At 40.8% G+C, this 18,397-nt stretch overlaps 1 protein-coding gene across 2 annotated transcripts in view; it reads left to right on the top strand.

Annotated features, from left to right (window-relative positions):
- Window positions 1–15,744, top strand: part of TRIM23 (tripartite motif containing 23) — a 759,378-nt gene extending 743,634 nt beyond the window's left edge. For both annotated transcript variants that reach the window (XM_044063360.1, XM_044063361.1), the window contains exon 11: window positions 13,824–15,744. In XM_044063360.1, the coding sequence (XP_043919295.1) occupies window positions 13,824–14,003 (180 nt within the window). In that variant the 3' untranslated portion in view covers window positions 14,004–15,744. The remainder of the gene's footprint in view (window positions 1–13,823) is intronic.
- The last annotated feature ends 2,653 nt before the right edge of the window (window positions 15,745–18,397 follow it).

Here is an 18,397-nt window from a genome sequence, read left to right on the forward strand (position 1 = left end):
GAAGATTAACTGTGGTCCATTGTAAGATTTCTTCATGTAATGTTGCTTAAGTTATATGATGTGTATAGCAATATATGTGAAGTATAATGTTTAATATAGTTTGATTACTTACATATAAATGTACATTTGCCTACCTCTCACAAGTGATAATTCAACAGAGGTGTTGTGACAAAAAAAAGCCAGTCTGGAGGTTTTGGTTAAATAGAGATCCTAGTGGGGCTGATAGGTCATGTTTCAAACTATTTAGGAGGAATCCTGGGATATTGTTGGGACCATCAAAGCCATGTTTTTAGCTTTAGAGAGCACAGTGGCAACCTGCTGTTTTGTGATAACTGGTAGAGGAATGGTGGAGGGTATTTCTTCACAGGTAACCGGAGGTGATTGAGGGGTGAAATTTGAGCTGAATTTAGCAGTCAGCGCATTTGCTGTATCTTCTCTCTGGGTATAGGTGTGCCATCTACAACTAACTGTGCAAATTAGTGGGTGTCATCCTTAAGATTGTAGGCATAACTGAAAAATGCCTTCTAGTTATCCTTAGTTTGGGAGAATATTTTTGCCTCAAAATTCACTTTTGAAGATTCTACTAGTCCCCCTGATTTGCTTGTTTAGAGTAATGAGTGAGTTATTGCTCTGTTGTGCACATTCTGTCTAGCTTCCAGACAGGATTTTCTTTCTTTTTGTTGTACAACCTATTTACATTAGGGATCCACCATGGTGGCTTGTTTTTGGGGATTGTCTTATCCTTATTTTGGTCTGGTACTGCCATTTCTCTGCAGTTTTTTATATGGTCATACAGGGCTTTTGTGTACACCTGAACATAGGCTTTCATGTTTTCTGGCTTGGGGAGCTTGGAAATTAGCTATGCCGTCGCTTAGTAGGAGGTAGTTTGCCTTAGAAAAGTATTCTAGCTTATTATTTATTTCAAAGGAGACCACTTTGTGATCTGATCTAAACACTGAAGGTATTACACTTGGTTGGGGGGTGCAACACTCCCCCATATTTGTGAGTACCAGGTCTAGGATATTTGTGTGTACCCCTATTGGGAATGCAGACTAGTTTCTCCATGGCATTTGCATTGACAAAGTCTAGAAATCCTTTTTTCCTTTTTTTTTTTTTTTTTTTCAACAAGAAACTGCTTTATTAAATGATCACCTATGACAGGCAGTCATACATTTATATAAATGAAAATAAACCATACTTTTATTTGCAAACATACACACTTGTAATGTATCCAATCGTCAGTCAAACATTACATAGCTCATTCAAATTCTGCATTCTTTTAAACCTCATTCCTCCTTCAAAACATTATTCTGATTGTATTGTTTCCATAATTCCCATTTTCTATGTAATTTACCCCTACCTTTTTCTAAAGATCCCATTTCCAGTTGTTTTGTCTCTGTTATTGTATTCACTACTTCTAGTACAGTTGGTATAGACTTTGTTTTCCATTTTCTTGTAATTGCTTTTTTTGGCAGCCACCATAGACACCGCAAAGCCTTACTCTGTCCAGGCATTTCTGATTCTGTATCATAGGTCGAAAAAATTATTTCCATAGTCATACCAATTTGCTTAACCCTAAAGTTTGCCAACTCATTACACTCCCCAAAATATGTTCCCAATTGCCTCCTTCATCTTCACACCTGCAACATTTTTGTCTATATGAGGAATAATGCTTTAAAGTCTACTTGGGGTATAAAAATTCCCATGTAAACACTTCCGATCAAAGATCCTAAATCTTCTAGACTTTGTTCATAGGTTCATAGGTTGATACTAGGCTATCTGTCCTAGGGCATTTATAAGCCTAGCCAGAGTGTGTTTGGCTTTCACCACCCTTTTAGATTAGTTGACTGTGCCTCTGTATAGTAGGTCACAGAAGGTAGCCCTTTTAAGGTTAGTTTACTGTACCTCTGTCAAGCAGGGACACAGAAGAGATCCCAGGGGTAAACTTACGATCTCCCATCCATTCTTCAAGATTCCTCTTTAAGAGGGTCAGTGAGGGGCTCTGCCTAACATGGATTGGGATTTTATTCCAGAGTGAGGGGAGCCCCTGGGATATGAATCTGTCCTTCCAGCATGTCCTATTTATTTCTGTGCTGAGGTTCAAGTCCCTGGAGCGTGTAGCTCTAAGGGATTTGGTTTTCCTGAGGTGAAGCATGTCCATTAATTCTGGGTTGGACATGGCCTTATATGTCAGACACAGATCGCCTCTGAGTAGGCGGTACGCAACTGAGTAGAGCTGGAGTTTCTTTCTCCGAACTGCATAGGGCATCTGTTTGAGCCCCTTGATCCTCTTGGTGAGGTACTTTTGGGGTCTTTCCAGTTGCTGCAGGTGTCTGGTAAGGTACATCCCAAATGGGGCATTGTATTCAATTATGGGCCTGATAAGTGATGAGTAGAGGGGCACAATGACCTCTCTTGATCTAGATGTGAACCCTGTCGTGATAAGGTGGGCTATATAAAAGGTCTTTCTAACCACTTTGGCAACGTGATTGTCAAAGGAGAGATTGCTATCTACTTGGGTCCCCAAGTCCCTAATTACTTCTTCCAGATTAATGGATTACCACCTATGTGGTAATTTGTGGGCACTTTGTTTTTCCCAAAGGGGGTGACTATGCACTTTTTGGCATTTAGCTTTAGGCCATGGCTCTGGCACCAGTTATCCGTCTCTGTGAGACCCTTTTGGAGGATGCTTGTGTCAGCCAGAGAGTCGATTACAGCACCCAGTTTGCAGTCATCTGCAAACTTGGTCAGCCATAGTCCACCCATGTTAGCCTGTACCTCGGAGAAATATATACCGAACAAGAGAGGTCCCAGGACTGAGCCTTGTGGGACGCCACTTGTAACTGGTTTAGAGTCTGACATGGCATCTGCTATTCTGACCATGTGGGTTCTATCCCTGAGCCAGTTTGCAATCCATCTTGTGACATGGGGGTTGATATTTAAGCTGGTGAGCTTATTTATGATGCCCAAGTTGGGGTACTGTGTCGAAGGCTTTTGCAAGGTCCAGGTAGGCTGTGTGGACTACCTTCCCTTCATCTATGGCTTTGGTAACTGTTTCAAAGAAGTCGACCAGGTTCAAGAGGCAGGATCTGCCCTTAACAAAGCCGAATTGGGTAGGATCCAGTGTCTGGAGGTTCCCAATGTCTTTGTTTATGATTTCCATGATGATACGCTCCACAGCTTTGCAGACTAGGCTAGTCAGGCTTATAGGGCGATAGTTTCCAGGGTCTGTTGTGGCACCACCTTTGTGGAGTGGGACCACTGTTGCTGTACGCCATTCCTTGAGTACATATCCTGTAGTAATGCTGAGATTGAACAGTGACTTTATATGATGGTTTAGTTCTTCTTGGAGCTCATGTAAGACCCAGCCCGAGACACCGTCTGGTCCCATTGATGCTGTGTTTTTTGCTTTGGAGAGGGCAGCTCTCACCTGTGCATCTGTGATCTCAGGAAGGCTACACTCTGTTGGGATAGACATTTGCTCTTTTGGAGGGGAAGGGGGGGGTTTGCACTCAACCTTTCTGCCAGGATGTTGGCAATGTCTGTGGGTTCAGTGTATTTTTTTGTCATTTTGCACTAACTCAGAGCATATCTGGGAGTTGCCTCCCAGGTTTCTGACATAACTAAAGAAGGCCTTGTGATTATCTTTAGTGTCTTGTGCAATTTTTCTTTCGAAGCTGGCCTTAGATGATTTTATGAGGGATCGTAGTTTCTTGCTAGTACTGATCAGAGACGCCTTCCCTTTATGGGATTTTGCTCTATCATGTAGTAGCTTTCTCCTTCTGTTGTATAGCTTATTTATGGCTGGGGTCCACCAGACAGGTCTCCTGCCTTTGGAGGAGTGAGTCTTGATTTTATTTGGGATAGCATGCTCCATGCATTCCTGTAGGTGTCTATAGAATGCTTTTGTAAAGGATTCTGCATTTTGGGCTGTATTTTCCACTGGCCTGGGTGCTTTGAAGGATTCCACCTCGGTTTTGAGAAGTGTGAAGTTTGCTTTTGAGAAGTTCTTCACCGTGGTTTCCTTGGCTAGGGGTGGGGACGGAATATGGATGTCCAGTGAGATTTGTTTATGGTCTGATCTTACCAATGAGGGGTATATCTCTGGTGTGGAACATGGAGACCCTGTGTTGGTGATGACCAGATCCAATATGTTTTCCCCTCTTGTGGGAGTGGTGACCAGTTGTTCCATAGCATTTGAGTTTATAAATTCTAGGAACCGTTGGGCGTGGGTGTTTGGGCTTGAGTAGTTTTCCCAATCAATGTTTGGGTAGTTGAAGTCACCCAATATAATGGTGTTTGGAGAGACCTTCATATTCTCCAGTGTTCTCAGGAAAGCTGAGTGAGGTTCCTGTGTCTGTAGCAGGCTACAAACTGAAAGGCGGTTTTGCCCACTGTTAGTTGCACATGGATGGTCTCCGATGCTTCGTGCAGTGCCACTAACTTGGAGGTGTGGGTATCTTTGATAAATATGGATACTTCCCCTCCTTTTGTGGTTTGGTCTGAGTTTTGGGGCTGGAACGCATGGTATGAAGTATAACCTGTTAGTGCTGGGGTGCTGTCGGGAACCTTGAACCCGGTTTCTGTTACTGCACAGATATCGATATTCTCCATACTGAGGAGAGTCTCGAGTGTGTGCATTCTTGAGGTTTAGACTTCTGGCGTTGAGCAGCATTACCCTTAGTTTTTTTTTTCTTTGTGTTGTCTATGGAGGTGGGTTTGTCTTTTGAGCCTTGCCTAAGAAAGGCACTGTGGGGGAGACAAGAGCCTTTGCAGTATTTTATATGATGTACTATTTATCCCTTTAACAGCTGCTTCTTTTCTAGATTCTGCTAAACACTCCACCAGTGCTGGTCTTTTGCTTAGGATCCCCATATTTTTCTCTCTGCCTGTACTCTGATATCAATATTTGATAGGAAAGGCAGTCTCTGTCCTGCAGTCCAAATGAATTATTGCCCCTGTTGTTGTGCAGCAGTAGCATAGTCGCCTCACAGCAAGAGGTTCTCCTGTTTGATCCTCGCTGGAGCGCCTTCTGTGTGGAGTCTGCATGTCCTCCCCTCAGGCGAGTGACATTCGAAAGACATGCGTAGGGTGTGCCTTTGTTGAAGGCTGGGCGTCGAGCTGGCACCGTAAAAATCTACTGCCAATCATTAGCGGACTGGAGTTCCGTTGTGGCGACCCCTAACCGGGAAAAGCCAAAAGAAGAAGAACAATATTATTATTATTGACCTTTGTTGACCGGGAAAGTCCACTGGGCTTGAGACGTGTTTTCAGTGGGGGCCCGGGGAGAAAAGTTCCAAGTTACATGAAAATCATTACATGAATTTGTAAGGAGACAGTTTACTTATAAAGCAAGTGAAATAATACAGAAAACTGTCTAAACAGGAAATATGTTGTGAAAAGGCACAGTACAGTAACAATGGAAAATTAGCATGTAGGAAAATTATACAGTTAGAAATATTTAACAATACAGCACAATTTTTTTTTTTTTTTTTTTTTTTTTTTTTGGGAGGGGGAGTAAGAAAAGGGAAAGATAGAATTAGAGAGTTAAACTCAAATGTAAGACATATAGTTAGACTCTTATAGTTAGTGGGAATAAGTAGATTATAGGTGGCATATATTTAATGGTAGTATTAAAAATAGAAAGTGACAGAGAAGAGAAAATGTGTTAAGGTGGTTGTATTGATGTGTGGACTATGATACTAATGATTTAGGGATAACTCGTATGGTTTAACAGCATAACATATATGTAAGTACATTTGCTATGTGAAACAGTTTTGCTAGGTTAAGGAGGCTGCGGATATGTGTTGCATGTGCAGCTGGGGTTATCAGTCAGATGTTGTTTTAGTTTTCTTTTAAAGGAGATTGTTTAATTCTGTAACTGATGATGGGAGGGTGTTCCACAGCTTAGTTATGGAATGGGAATAGAGGCAGCTAACTGCTCTTTTAATTGGTTTTGATACTTTAAGTAGGTGTTTGTTGTTAGAGCGTAGATGTTTGGATGGGACGTAAGGTTCAGTGATATTTTTCAGGGAAGGGCAACACTCTGGTTTATAAATGAGTTTATGAGCAAAGGTAAGTTGTGTGTAATGTAGGTAATGTCCAAATTCCAGCCAGTTTAGTTCTTTAGTGGTCTGGCAATGGTGGGTGTGATTTGGTTGGGCTGATGCGAATTTTGCAATCTTTTCACTTTTCAATTTGATTTATTTTGTGTGAGTTATACAATATTTATTGAGTAATCAGAATATTTTACACGCCACTGTAAGGTATTGTAATGTTTTTGGTGCTGGATCAACAGGGTTAGGATGTTCTTTGTGTTTCACTGTTGCAGTCATTACATTTGGGTAATCTGCTGGCAGGTTGCTCTCAGTCGGCCTGAATAACGGTCTTGGATCCTGCATCGGTGGTTGTCTCCTTCCATGACGTCAGGTCGTCAGCGGTATAAAACATGCAGCCGACGCCGTTTCAATCAGTCTTTCTTGCCACGCAGTGCCCAAAGCAGAAGCAATTCGCAAATGCTGGTCGGCCGACTCCTGAAATATTCGAGTTTGAGTTTCAGAACCGAAGTCTTCACTAAAGCCAAGTACCTCGTTGGGTAAACTTTTTTCTTGCTCCATACCGATGTCAGAAAAAGTTAATAATTGTATTACTTATGGGAAGCAAATACCTCATAAGGATTTTTATTTGTACTGTATTCCTTGCCTAAGCCCTGATCACAACTTGCCTTGCTATTGGTTTTGTGCTAAATTTAACCAACGCACTATTAAGCATCAGTACATTTTTGCTTCTAAATACTTTGGTTCAAGATTTAACTATCCTGAAATGTCATCAGTTAGCAATCCGACCACTGGAATTCAGAAAAAACGCAAGGAAAAAGACAGAGACACACCGTCAAGGTCCAAAACAGATGACAAAGCTTCTCCCAAGCCAGTCGCCGGTTCACCAGTACTCAGTGAGGCGCTTTTGCAGCCCCTGATGTCTGCTACTTTTGAGTCACAGGCCTCTACCGAGACCCATTCTGAGTCCGGTATGCCGCGAGAATCTCCAAGTATTGAACCCACTGATGTCTCTTCCTTGGATGGGTCTGGAGCCGCTGAGCAGGCACCGGCTTCTGAGGGTGTTTTCAGGCCTCAACATTTGTATATTAAACCAACGCCATCATCAAAAACAAGGCCAAAACCTACTTTTATGTCTAAAAAACTGATGCATGCCCCTATGCCTAAAAAACAAATGATCAAAATGGCTGAGGATTTAATTACCTTGATCAGGGGTTCCAAACCCCTTCACCCCCTGCTAAGAGGCCTAGGCAAGGCACTGATTATGAATCTTCAGATCAGGTTTCCAATTCTTCTGATTCCTCTTCTGATCAGGAATTTTCTATTCCACCGTCTGAGGACTCTGATGCAGAGGAATCCATCACTTCTTCTCCTCCTGAGGATTTTTCTTTTGGAGAGACTTTGCATACTTTAAGGGAACATTTTCATTGCGAGAGTCAGGACTTTTCAGAATCTAAAAAGAGGCTTAGGGATTTTCTTCTCCTTCCTCAGCATAGGCCTTTGGCTATACCTCCTGTTTTAGACATGGTTGATGTTTTCTCAGAATCCAGCATTGCTCCTGATTCCCTGCCTCCAGCTCCTAGTAAGCCAGACAGATATTACAGGGTTCCTGACTCCCACAAATTTTTTTTTCAAAAATCCTGCTGCTGACCCTGAAACTATTTCTCAGGGTCCCAAGGGTGTTAAGGCTTCTACAACCAAAAATCCTACCCCTTGAGATAGAGACTCCAGGGCGCTGGATAGATAGGGTAAGAAGGGTTTATACATCTGCAACCCTGGCAATCAGGGCTTTAAACTGCCAATTTCATATGCTTAAATATCAACAGCATGCTATGGGCTTACTAAAACAGAAAATGATGTTGATTTCTGATTGTGTGGAAAATAGAGTTACAGGACTTATTGCATTCAGCTGAACAAGTTGGAAAGCATACTTTGCAATGTGGTTTTGATTCTTTGGAGGCCTCTTGCAGGGCCACCGTAACTGGATATGTGATAAGGCATGCTTGGCTTAAGGAGCAAAATCTGCCTGATCATGTTAAAGCTAAATTGTTGGATGCTCCTTTACAGCAGGACAGTCTGTTTGGTAATAAAGCAGAAGAGGTTTTAAAAAAGATGGAGGACAAAGCTAAATCTATGCAAACTGTAGAAGATTTCTTGCAAGTGCAGTCACCCAGGTTCAGTAGGCACTGGCCTACTAAGAATTGGTCCTTTCCAGTGTCCAACAGAGCCGCTCAGGTCAAACCCAGACACTCCAAAGGCTCCAGGTTTCATTCACAAGGATCTTACAGGACAAAACAATGGGGTGCCTCCACCTCCAAATCAGAAGGTAGCAAAACACCACCCTACAGTAAACGGTCTCAGTGACTTTCCCCTGCCATCTCCAAGCACTTATCTTTTGGCAGCCCCATTGGGGGAAAACTAGCAATTCATGCTCAAAATTGGCATCTAATTACCCAGGACAAGTGGGTCTTAAACATAGTATCCCAGGGGTACAGATTTCATTTCCACGCGTTGCCATTTCCAAATGGATGGCCAGATCTGCCACCAAATCAGTGGGTAGAGGCCCAGAAACAAGTCAAGTCCCTCATGGAAATGGGGGCTATTCAACCAGTACCAGAAAAGGAAAAAGGACAAGGGTTTTATTCAAGACTTTTCCTGGTACCCAGAAAAGAAAAATCATGGAGTCCAATTCTGGACTTATCCATTCTAAATACTTTCCTGGACATTCCAAAATTCAAGATGCTGACTCTACAACAGCTACTGCCTATGCTAGGCAAGAATGCCTGGTTGGTAAATCTAGACTTAAGAGGCATACCTGCATATCCCAATCAGGGAATCTTGCAGAAGATACCTCCGCTTCAAAGCAGGTTATTTGCATTACCAGTTTTCTGCACTGCCCTTTGGCTTATCTACTGTGCCCAGGGTCTTCACAAAGTGCCTGGCACCAATAATTGCATTTTGCAGACAAAGAAACATTCAAATTTATCCATATCTGGATGATTGTCTCATACAGGCAGAGGACAAGGACACACTTCTTCAACATCTGGCATTTGTAAAAAGGCTTCTAACATGCCTAGGGTACACCATAAACGAAAATAAATCACAACTGGTACCCTCTCAAATAATTACATCCCTGGGTGCAAGCTTGAATACAACTGCCCAGATGGCTTACCTCACGCCAGACAAACAAATTCAATTGACAACATATTTCAAACAAGTGGCAACAAAAACCTAGCTTTCTGCAAGACAAATTCTGCAGGCTTTGGGGTTCATGGCATCCTGCATTCTACTAATTCCATATGCAAGACTGCATATGAGGAAACTTCAGTGGTACCTATAAAGCTTATGGAGTCAACATTGTCACAGCCTGTAAATAATGATTCCTCTCATTCCCTGCCTGCAACAGGAGTTCCTTTGGTGGGCAGAGGCATGTCACCAAAACAAGGGACTGTCATTCATTCCACCCCCTGCCACCCAAACCCTGACTACAGACGCATCAAGCTATGCTCAGGTGGCCCATCTGGCAGGGAGATGCATTCAGGGCAAATGGAGCCCAAATCAAATGCATCTACATATCAACCAGAAAGAAATGCTAGCTGTACAGAATGCTCTGACAGCCTTCAAGGACTTCCTTCATCCAGGACAAACACCACAGTTATGTGGTACATAAACAAGCGGGGGGGGGGTACTCACTCCTACCCCCTTTGCAGACTAGCCATGGCCTTGTGGAACACAGCCTTGACTTACCAAATACATCTTCAAGCTCAATTCCTGCCAGGAAAGCAAAATACTCTGGCAGACGACCTAAGCAGAAATCTTATGGACCCACATGAATGGAAACTGGATCCACAAACTTTAAGCATGTTGACACTAAAATGGGGGAGCCCAGACATTAGATCTATTTGCCTCTCCCCAAAACTATTAGTTGGACAAATTCTGCATAAGAACTCATCACAAAAAAAGCTTGGAAAGTGGATGCTGTATCCTTCAGCTGGAAAAACCTATCAGTCTATGCCTTTCCCCCTCTGCCTCTACTCTCCAAGGTCTTACTAAAAATCAGACAGGAAAAACCAAAAAGTATTCTGATTGCTCCGGACTGGCCTCGCCAACAATGGTACCTGCTTCTAAGGAATATGTCACACCTTCCTCCGTGGTACTTGCCTCAAACACCTCATCTACTGTCTCAGCAGAACTATCAAATTCTGCACACTCTGCTCCAAACTCTGAATCTTGCAGCATGGTTAATCAACTCATTTCACCAATCACATCTCTCAGTAAACCTGTGATGGATGTTATTTTGGAGGCTAGAAGGCCTAGTACTAGAAAATCTTATGCTGATAAATGGAAGAGATTCTGTGCTTGGAACCAAGCACAAGGAATAAACAAAGCAAAGCCCGATATTCCTCAGATTTTGCAATATTTAACTGAGATGCTTCACAAGGGCCTATCTTTTTCTTCAATAAAAATCCATGCCTCTGCCATCTCGGCTCATTACAACACAGAGCCTCCTCTCTTTTCTCATCTGCTGCTAAAGCAGTACCTCAGAGGGGCCAAAAATTTAAGACCTCCCAGGAGAGCACAGACTCCTACATGGGACCTCAGTTTTGTGCTGGAAAAACTCTCACCCTACCTCCTTTTGAACCAGCTGCTACTCCGGACATAAAATTTCTTTCTTGGAAGACCGCCTTTCTTTTAGCAGTCACTTCAGCAGGAAGGGATTCAGAACTACAGGCTCTCATGGTAGTGGAGCATTTCATTATCTTTTGCCCTGACAGGGTGGCCCTCAGGACCAATCCTTCTTTTATGCCTAAGGTGGTATCCAGTGTGGCTCTTAACCAGACCGTTCACCTGCCAACTTTTTTCCCAAATCCGCAGAACAAGGGGGAGCAAATTCTGCATTCATTGACTGTACACAGACAACTAAGATTCTACTTAAACAGGACAAAATCTCTAAGAAAGTCTGAGCAACTACTGGTGGCATTTGCTGCAGGAACAGAGGGGAAGGCTATATCAAAGCAGATTATTTCAAAATGGATAAGCCATTGTATTAGTTTCTGCTACATGCACCATGGTAGATCCCATTCCACCAGGGCTGCTTCTACTTCTGCAGCCTTTCTCAGAGGGATTCCTACCAGAGACATTCTAGAAGCTGCTACTTGGAGCTCAGTTCATACATTCACAAAACATTACCATTTACCTCTCTTTTTCTAACTCCAGGGCATGCTTTGCCACTGCAGTCCTGCAAGGCCTTATAGCTGCTCCTAATGCTGTTTAATTTAATCCTCCCATCCATAGCTTTGGGATTCTACCAAAATGTAATGACTGCAACAGTGAAACACGAAGAACATAGTACAGCTGTGTATACTTACCATAAATGTAGATGTTCGATTGTATTCACTGTTGCAGTCCAGGTTACCCACCCGCCAGCCCCCTTTCTTCTCTATTATATCTCTTCTTTCCTTCACTATGCTCAAAAGCCTTTGTGGTGTATTTGCTTTTATTTGAAGGTAATTTTTTTGTGTTCTAAAATACATGCGCATATATATATATATATATATATATATATATATATATATATGCTTTGTTTTTGTTTTGTTTTTTTTTGCTCCCCGTTTGGGGGGCACCTGACATCTGGGGCAAGAAAAACTGATTAAAATGGCGTCGGCTGCATGTTTTATACCCCTGACAACCTGACGTCATGGAAAAGGAGACAGCAACCGACGCAGGACCCAAGACTTTGTTATTCAGGCCAACTGAGGGTAACCAGCCAGCAGATTAACCCAAATGTAATGGCTGCAACAGTGAATACACTCAAACATCTACATTTATGGTAAGTGTACACAACTGTACTTTCTCTATAGGCTCCATATTATCTGCAATGTTTTAGGTAGTGAACATTTGTAGGATAGAAAGACATGAACAAGTGCTGTCAGTACTTAAAAAAACAAACAAAGAATTGAAATACTGAATGGTTAAAAGATGCACTCAAAAAAAATTCTGGCAGCACTTTAATCTGGCATTGAATATAGGTTCATAGGTTAGTACTAAGTTAATTCCCCTTGCGAGCCATTTTAATCCTAGCCAATTAGCCCTTGTGAGACTCAAACCCTGCACGTTTGTAAGGTAAACACTTTACTAATTAGGCCCCCCTCCCAACCATATATAGAATTCCCTGAGTGCCACACTGTCAACTTGTGTTAGTACCTGTTTTATTGGGAAGCTTTTGGAGTGTACATTCAAGTGCAGTAGTGAATTTTCAGACTGCTTCACTCTACTGCATAATCTTTGTCTTCTTATGAATTAATCAGAGTGCATTTTGCTGCTGTTTTGATGTATTGTTTGATGACTCTGTAGAATCATGTAGTACCTTTGTACACCCCCCACCCATGTCTATAGTAGAACACCATTGTTTGTGGGCTGTCTACTTCTGCCTTGACTTGTGGTGTTAGTGCCAGATTTACTGACCGTATCTTAGGACTTGTGGCATAGATGGCTGTTCTGAAGCTTAGTAACACACTCACGTGAAATGCTTACTATTATGGTGAGTATACTCACCATAGTAGTGACTCATTGAAAGAGAAGTCTTCTGTGCAGTAAGAGCTCCCTCCCTTTTGTTTCCGTTTTGTTCTTTTGGCTTTTTGACAATGACTATACAACTCGGTGGTTCAGCTGTTAGTGTTGCTGTCTTACATTGCTTCATTCTCCATTTCAGTTCCTGGATGGGGTTATCTTCTGTGTGAAGTCTGCGTGACCTGTCTCTGTCTTTGTGGGGTTTTGACAAGTGACCCTGTTTCCTCAGACATTCCAAATGCATGCAGTATGTGGAATGTTTATATCATTTAAATTAACCAGAGGTGAGTATGTGGTGACTTTGTATGCCTGTGTATATGTTTTTCAGCCATGTAGTGGACTGGCATCTTATACAACATGAGTTTCTCTGGCTTGCATCTGCCGAGTGCTAGGATAAAGCTACACCTCACCTGTGATCCTGAAATGGATAAAACAGATATTAGAAGATGAATTTTCTTTCTATTGATTGAATGCTTTATCAGATGATGTACCAAAATGCTCCCATCTGTTGCTTCACGATGCTTTATTTTTCCATAAAAACAAGAAAGGTGAATGCAATAAATAGGAGGAAGAATCACCCTTTTGTGTTAAATGACATGTTAAACTTTTGTAGAACTAAATGATATTTTGTTTAAAAGTTTCATTTATACAAAGCCATACAAGTCACATAACTATGTGGAGTTCACATTTGTTTTTTTATTTTGCTTTTTAAGCAAGCTCCTGCTATAAACAGTTTTTTGTTGAGTGATTATTTTGCCATGTATTTTTACATTTATCTGCTCATGTGGTTCCACATCACTTGGTTTCTCACTAAGCATGTTGCCATCTTAGGAGATGCTTACACTAAACAACCATAAAGTCAAAGATCATTGGCTGAAGGTACTTTGTGTGAGCCAAGTATACACTAACGTCAGGACAGTGAAGAGCAACCTAGGGAAAACTAGACAGACACTGGGCGTTTCATGGTGAAAAATCCCATGTAGCAGGGTTTACTGTGTGGTTGATTTATTCTTACTGTTATGGCGAGTACCAGTGTCTTCCATGGCATTACTATCAGCAATCATATTCTGAAAGTTTCACATTATATATATTGCTTATAAAATGAGTTTAAATCATCATTTAGCAGTTTCAGCTTGCTGAAATATATAATCTTTTGTAGCATCTCCATAATGGTTATTTTTCTTCTGTAATTTACAGGATGTAGCAGGAGCTCTGTCTGTTGAAGAAATGACAGAGGTGCTGAGTCTTCACAAACTATGCTGTGGTCGCAGCTGGTATATTCAGAGCTGTGACGCACGAAGTGGCATTGGATTACATGATGGGCTGGACTGGCTTTCTAGGCAGCTTGTTGCTGCAGGTGTTCTGGATGTGGCTTGATTTAAGTACTCAGCTGTTACAGAACTTGAAGTTGTACAAGTATGTTAAAAAGACACAGAACTCAAACCCACCTTCTGTCTCCCGAGTGTCCGTGGGATGTTTCTTTGTTTTTACATTTTTTTGATGGAAAGCACATATTGAACAGTGGTGTGGCTTGATTTTGCTACAGCACTTGGGAAGGAAGCACCTTTAAGTTTTGGCTGTGAACATTTTTCTGATTGAAATTGTGACAGGAGTAGCAGCAGCACACAAGGGCATTACAAGATTTGATGTGACTATGGACATTTTTTAACTTGTTACTAATGTTTTGCGTGAAGAGGAAGAAGGGAGGACACAGTAGATATTTTAAAGTGTGTTGTTTCCTAAAATGAGGAGGGATGAGCGTTCTGATTTGCACTGAAGCAAAACCATTTTTCTTCTGTTGCGCATAGCGGTCATGTTGCTGTTACAGCATATATGCTGCATCCTTAATGTGATGTATTTATTAAAGCCTATTTCAAAAATGCACATTATAGTGGGCAAGCTGACAAAAATGCACATTGTAGTGAGCAAGCTGTACATTTAGCTACAATAACTATTTGAATTGCTTATTTTGTAAAAAGGATTTTGCTTCAGCTGAGTAAGTGAACTATTTTTTTTAGTACACAAAACACATTTCACACCTTGAAATGTTAATTTAACTTTCAAAATATTAAGAAACATGACGATTTTAGCTAACAGCAGACATACCTTTTTTGAGATGTTAACCGTTAAGCCTCTGTCCCAGTTGATTGCGGTTTAACTTATTCAAAAGAGCAAAGTGATTTTTTTTCCAAATATTGCTTTACTGTCATCACCCAGCTGTATGTGTCACACACCAGCACAAGTTTAGCTGATTGACAGTTGTATTCTTTGTGATGTCAGTAGTGGATTTTTGCTGTGACATTTTGTTGTGACAGTTGTACATGAAATATTTTTCTGTTGTGTAGTCCACGTGTTCAGGTTGGATACAGCTGCTTATATTATAGACAACAGTATATCAAGCTTACTTATGCTTGTCATTTCTTATGTAGGTAGTTTTAGTCCTCACAATTGGATTTTACCCAGGATTACCTACAGTTTGTTGGTATATCATTTCAAATGCGGACTGGAAAGGTGTAGTGTCATGTAAAACAAAACCATAAATAACAAGGAGATAATTGTCTTACATTAACCCAAAACCTGTTAGCTGTATATAGTTTAGTTTCAGGTACACAGAAATTAGATTTTCATTTATTGTAAATTATACTGTTTTTGTAAATACAAACCCTAGGTAACAGTGCTTTAAGTGTATTACATCTCATACTGTGTAACTGTGCAATAGAAGGTAAAGTAAAACTAGAATAGTTACTTTGGAATAAAACATTTGCTGTGAACTGCGTATGGACAGTTGTTTTGATGAGAATGTGCACATATTGCACATTGTTGGTAAATACCCCCAACACCACTGCCTTGCTTTACATTCATGTCTGTTTAGGACATAGATATTTAAAAAATAATCAGTCAAGCTTTACTGGCTGCTGTGGTTGCATTAACTGTAGTCATGCATAGTTTAATAAATTAAACACTGTACTGCACTAAATGTGGTATAATTATGTTGTCATTCTTTTTTCATCATATGTTGTAGATTAAACTGTCACCTACCTAAACAATTTGGGTATATTTGAGTATGTTAACATGTCTTCACTCCTCTATTGATACTAAAGTATATAGCTGCAAATAATTGGCATAGATAGAATTTTGACTTTTGATTTATCCAGAAGCAAACTTACTGTATGGTGTATTTTAATGTACTTTCATCAAGGTGGTCATCTCATTCTGAAGTTGTATGATGACTGAACTGATCTTGCTGTATTTCCAGAAAGTAAAAGGCAGCTCAGTTGGCATAGACAGAGAGAGAAAACACTATGTAATCTAGGTAATCCAAGTTCAGTTAGTGGCGTTTGTGCCGGTTTATAGGCTCATGAATAAGTACTAGGCCAGCTGCCCTAGTGGGGCCATTTTTAGCCTTGTCAATTTCCCTCACAGGTAAAAATTAAACCCTGTACCTTTTGTCTATGAGGTGAATACCTTGACCATTATGCCATCCCCTAACCCATCCAGTATAAGATGTCTTCAGGTGTGGCTGCATTATTACCTGGGAGAATGTAGAGCCCTATAATACATATAGACTTGTTCTTGTTGTCTTTTAATGAGGTAGCTAGGACTTCAGTGTTTTAGGACTGTAGGAGTTTGTGTGGATATGTAGTTATTTCTAGGGAGTTTATGAATATAACCGCTGTGCCAACCTCATATTTGTGTTTTTTGTTAGATCTGATTGTATCATTTTCGTGGAGGAGTATTTCATTATCGCTTACTTTGGGTTTTAGTTTCATTTCTGTTGCTTCTATTATGTCATTATCGCTTACTTAGGATTTTAGTCTCATTTCTGTTGCTTCTGTTATGTCAAGGTTTTAGCATTCTAGGTATGCATGGACATTGAGTTTATGTTGAGGAGGAGAAGTTTGGGACCTTTATTGAGCAGAAGGGGTGTGATGAGGTTGCTTGGGTAAAGCTAGTTCGTATGGGTTATGGTATAGTGGTGGTACTAGGATTGGTATAAATGCCACCTCTGAGTTTGTTTGATGGTGGTTTTATGCAGTGGGTGGTAATATTTGGGTCTGTTTGGAGCTGGCATGGGGAGGGATGACTGGGTTTACACCTGATATGCCTTTTGGGGGGGGGGCTAGTGCTTGTAGAGTCATGTGGGAACAGGGCTATAAGTGATCAAGGCATATGGAGGTGTGGCATGCATCACAATGGCACTTTGCATGCCATCCCTTTGCACATGAATGATAGGTTAAAGCAGAAAAAATCCAAACCATCCCTTATGATTGCATTTCAACACCGTGATGGGGAATTGAATGGGCCAGTTGACTTGCATTCATGATCTGATGCTTACCAAGGAGCTGGGACAAACAAAATCCATAAAATAAGGAAAACGTAGCTTGGAATTCTGTGTGGTATTTCTTCTGCTGTTGTACATCAGGACATTAAAAAGCATATTTGCTTCAGTGAGGTACTTGGCTGTATCTGAAATACATTGCAGACTACAGTTACTTAAGTATATTTAATAAATTGCAAAATGTGACTGTTTACAAGTGTGAGATCTTGCTAAATATTTAAGGAAATTGTTCTAAATGTGTATCTTTGAGGAGTGCACTTGATGGTTGATATTAAATTATTAACTATCCAGTTTTCCTTTTGGCAGGCAACCCTGACCCTCGAGCATTTATTGACTTTGTTACTCCAGGAATGAGAACACAGCTTACAAGGTATATACTTGCACATGTCCAGGAGGCAAAAGTCAGGCATCTGGGAGTACACCTCTAAAGTGTCCTGAGTTACCTGGGACTATGTGGTTTTATTCCCAAAACCCTCAGATGCCCCAAGCTCCTGATGTGGCTTTTTGCAGTCCCTGTAATGTTACATTAAGAGCATCTGATCTGGCTGCACACTATTCACCAATCAGAGTGTCGCCTTACTCTTCATCATTAACATGCTGCTGGAGATGCATTACTGTCTCCAGATCACTGACATCATATACAGAATTCTGCTTGCGTAGCTAATGGGAAAAAGGGGTTGTGGATTAATCAATTGATGGATATAGCACACGGATATGATGAAACAACTTTAAGTACACTTTAAGTGCACTGTGTATGCCCCTGAAAATCATATTTAGCTAAAACTAATAAAAAGTCTGCTTAGAAATCCACACGATATACTAGTGTGATATGCTAACTGCAGTTCTACCTTACAACATAGGTTCATAGGTAATATTTTAATAAAAATGTATTTACAAGATAGCAAAGTTGTATGTAATTTATATCTATACAGATTCCTGAGGATAAAACACACTTTTATTTAACTTATGTTGAATGGATGTAGACAGTGATGTGCTTCAAAAATAAGGTGAATATGGAGACCAGTTAGAGAACTTGGAAGATTTATGGGCAACTACATTAAGCTTTGTTATGTATCATTTAAGATTGTTTTTGTACACTGTTAATAAAAAGAAGCTATATGATATTCAGACTGAGCATAAAAGCCATACAACAGCTAGCAATATTTTTTTTCATTACAGAGTGCCTCCTGCAAAAAAAATTTTGACTATCATTTTGCAGTTCTGATTATTTGTACTGTATTTAAAAATAACCCTGTATTGTAACATTTCTCGCACTTTAGCAGAGTTTCAAAGCTGAACTGTTCCCACTGCTGCTGTAGTACCTAATTACTTTATCTGCTTATTTTACAGGGCAAAAAACAGAGGCAATCCAGTGGGCTCGGGTGAGTCTGGTGTCCCTCCCGCCTGTGACCCAGAGGGTGACAGGAATAAC

Source organism: Protopterus annectens, chromosome 2.part1, assembly GCF_019279795.1.
Source record: "Protopterus annectens isolate FY-2018-M chromosome 2.part1, PAN1.0, whole genome shotgun sequence".
Classification (NCBI taxonomy): Eukaryota; Metazoa; Chordata; order Ceratodontiformes; family Protopteridae; genus Protopterus; species Protopterus annectens.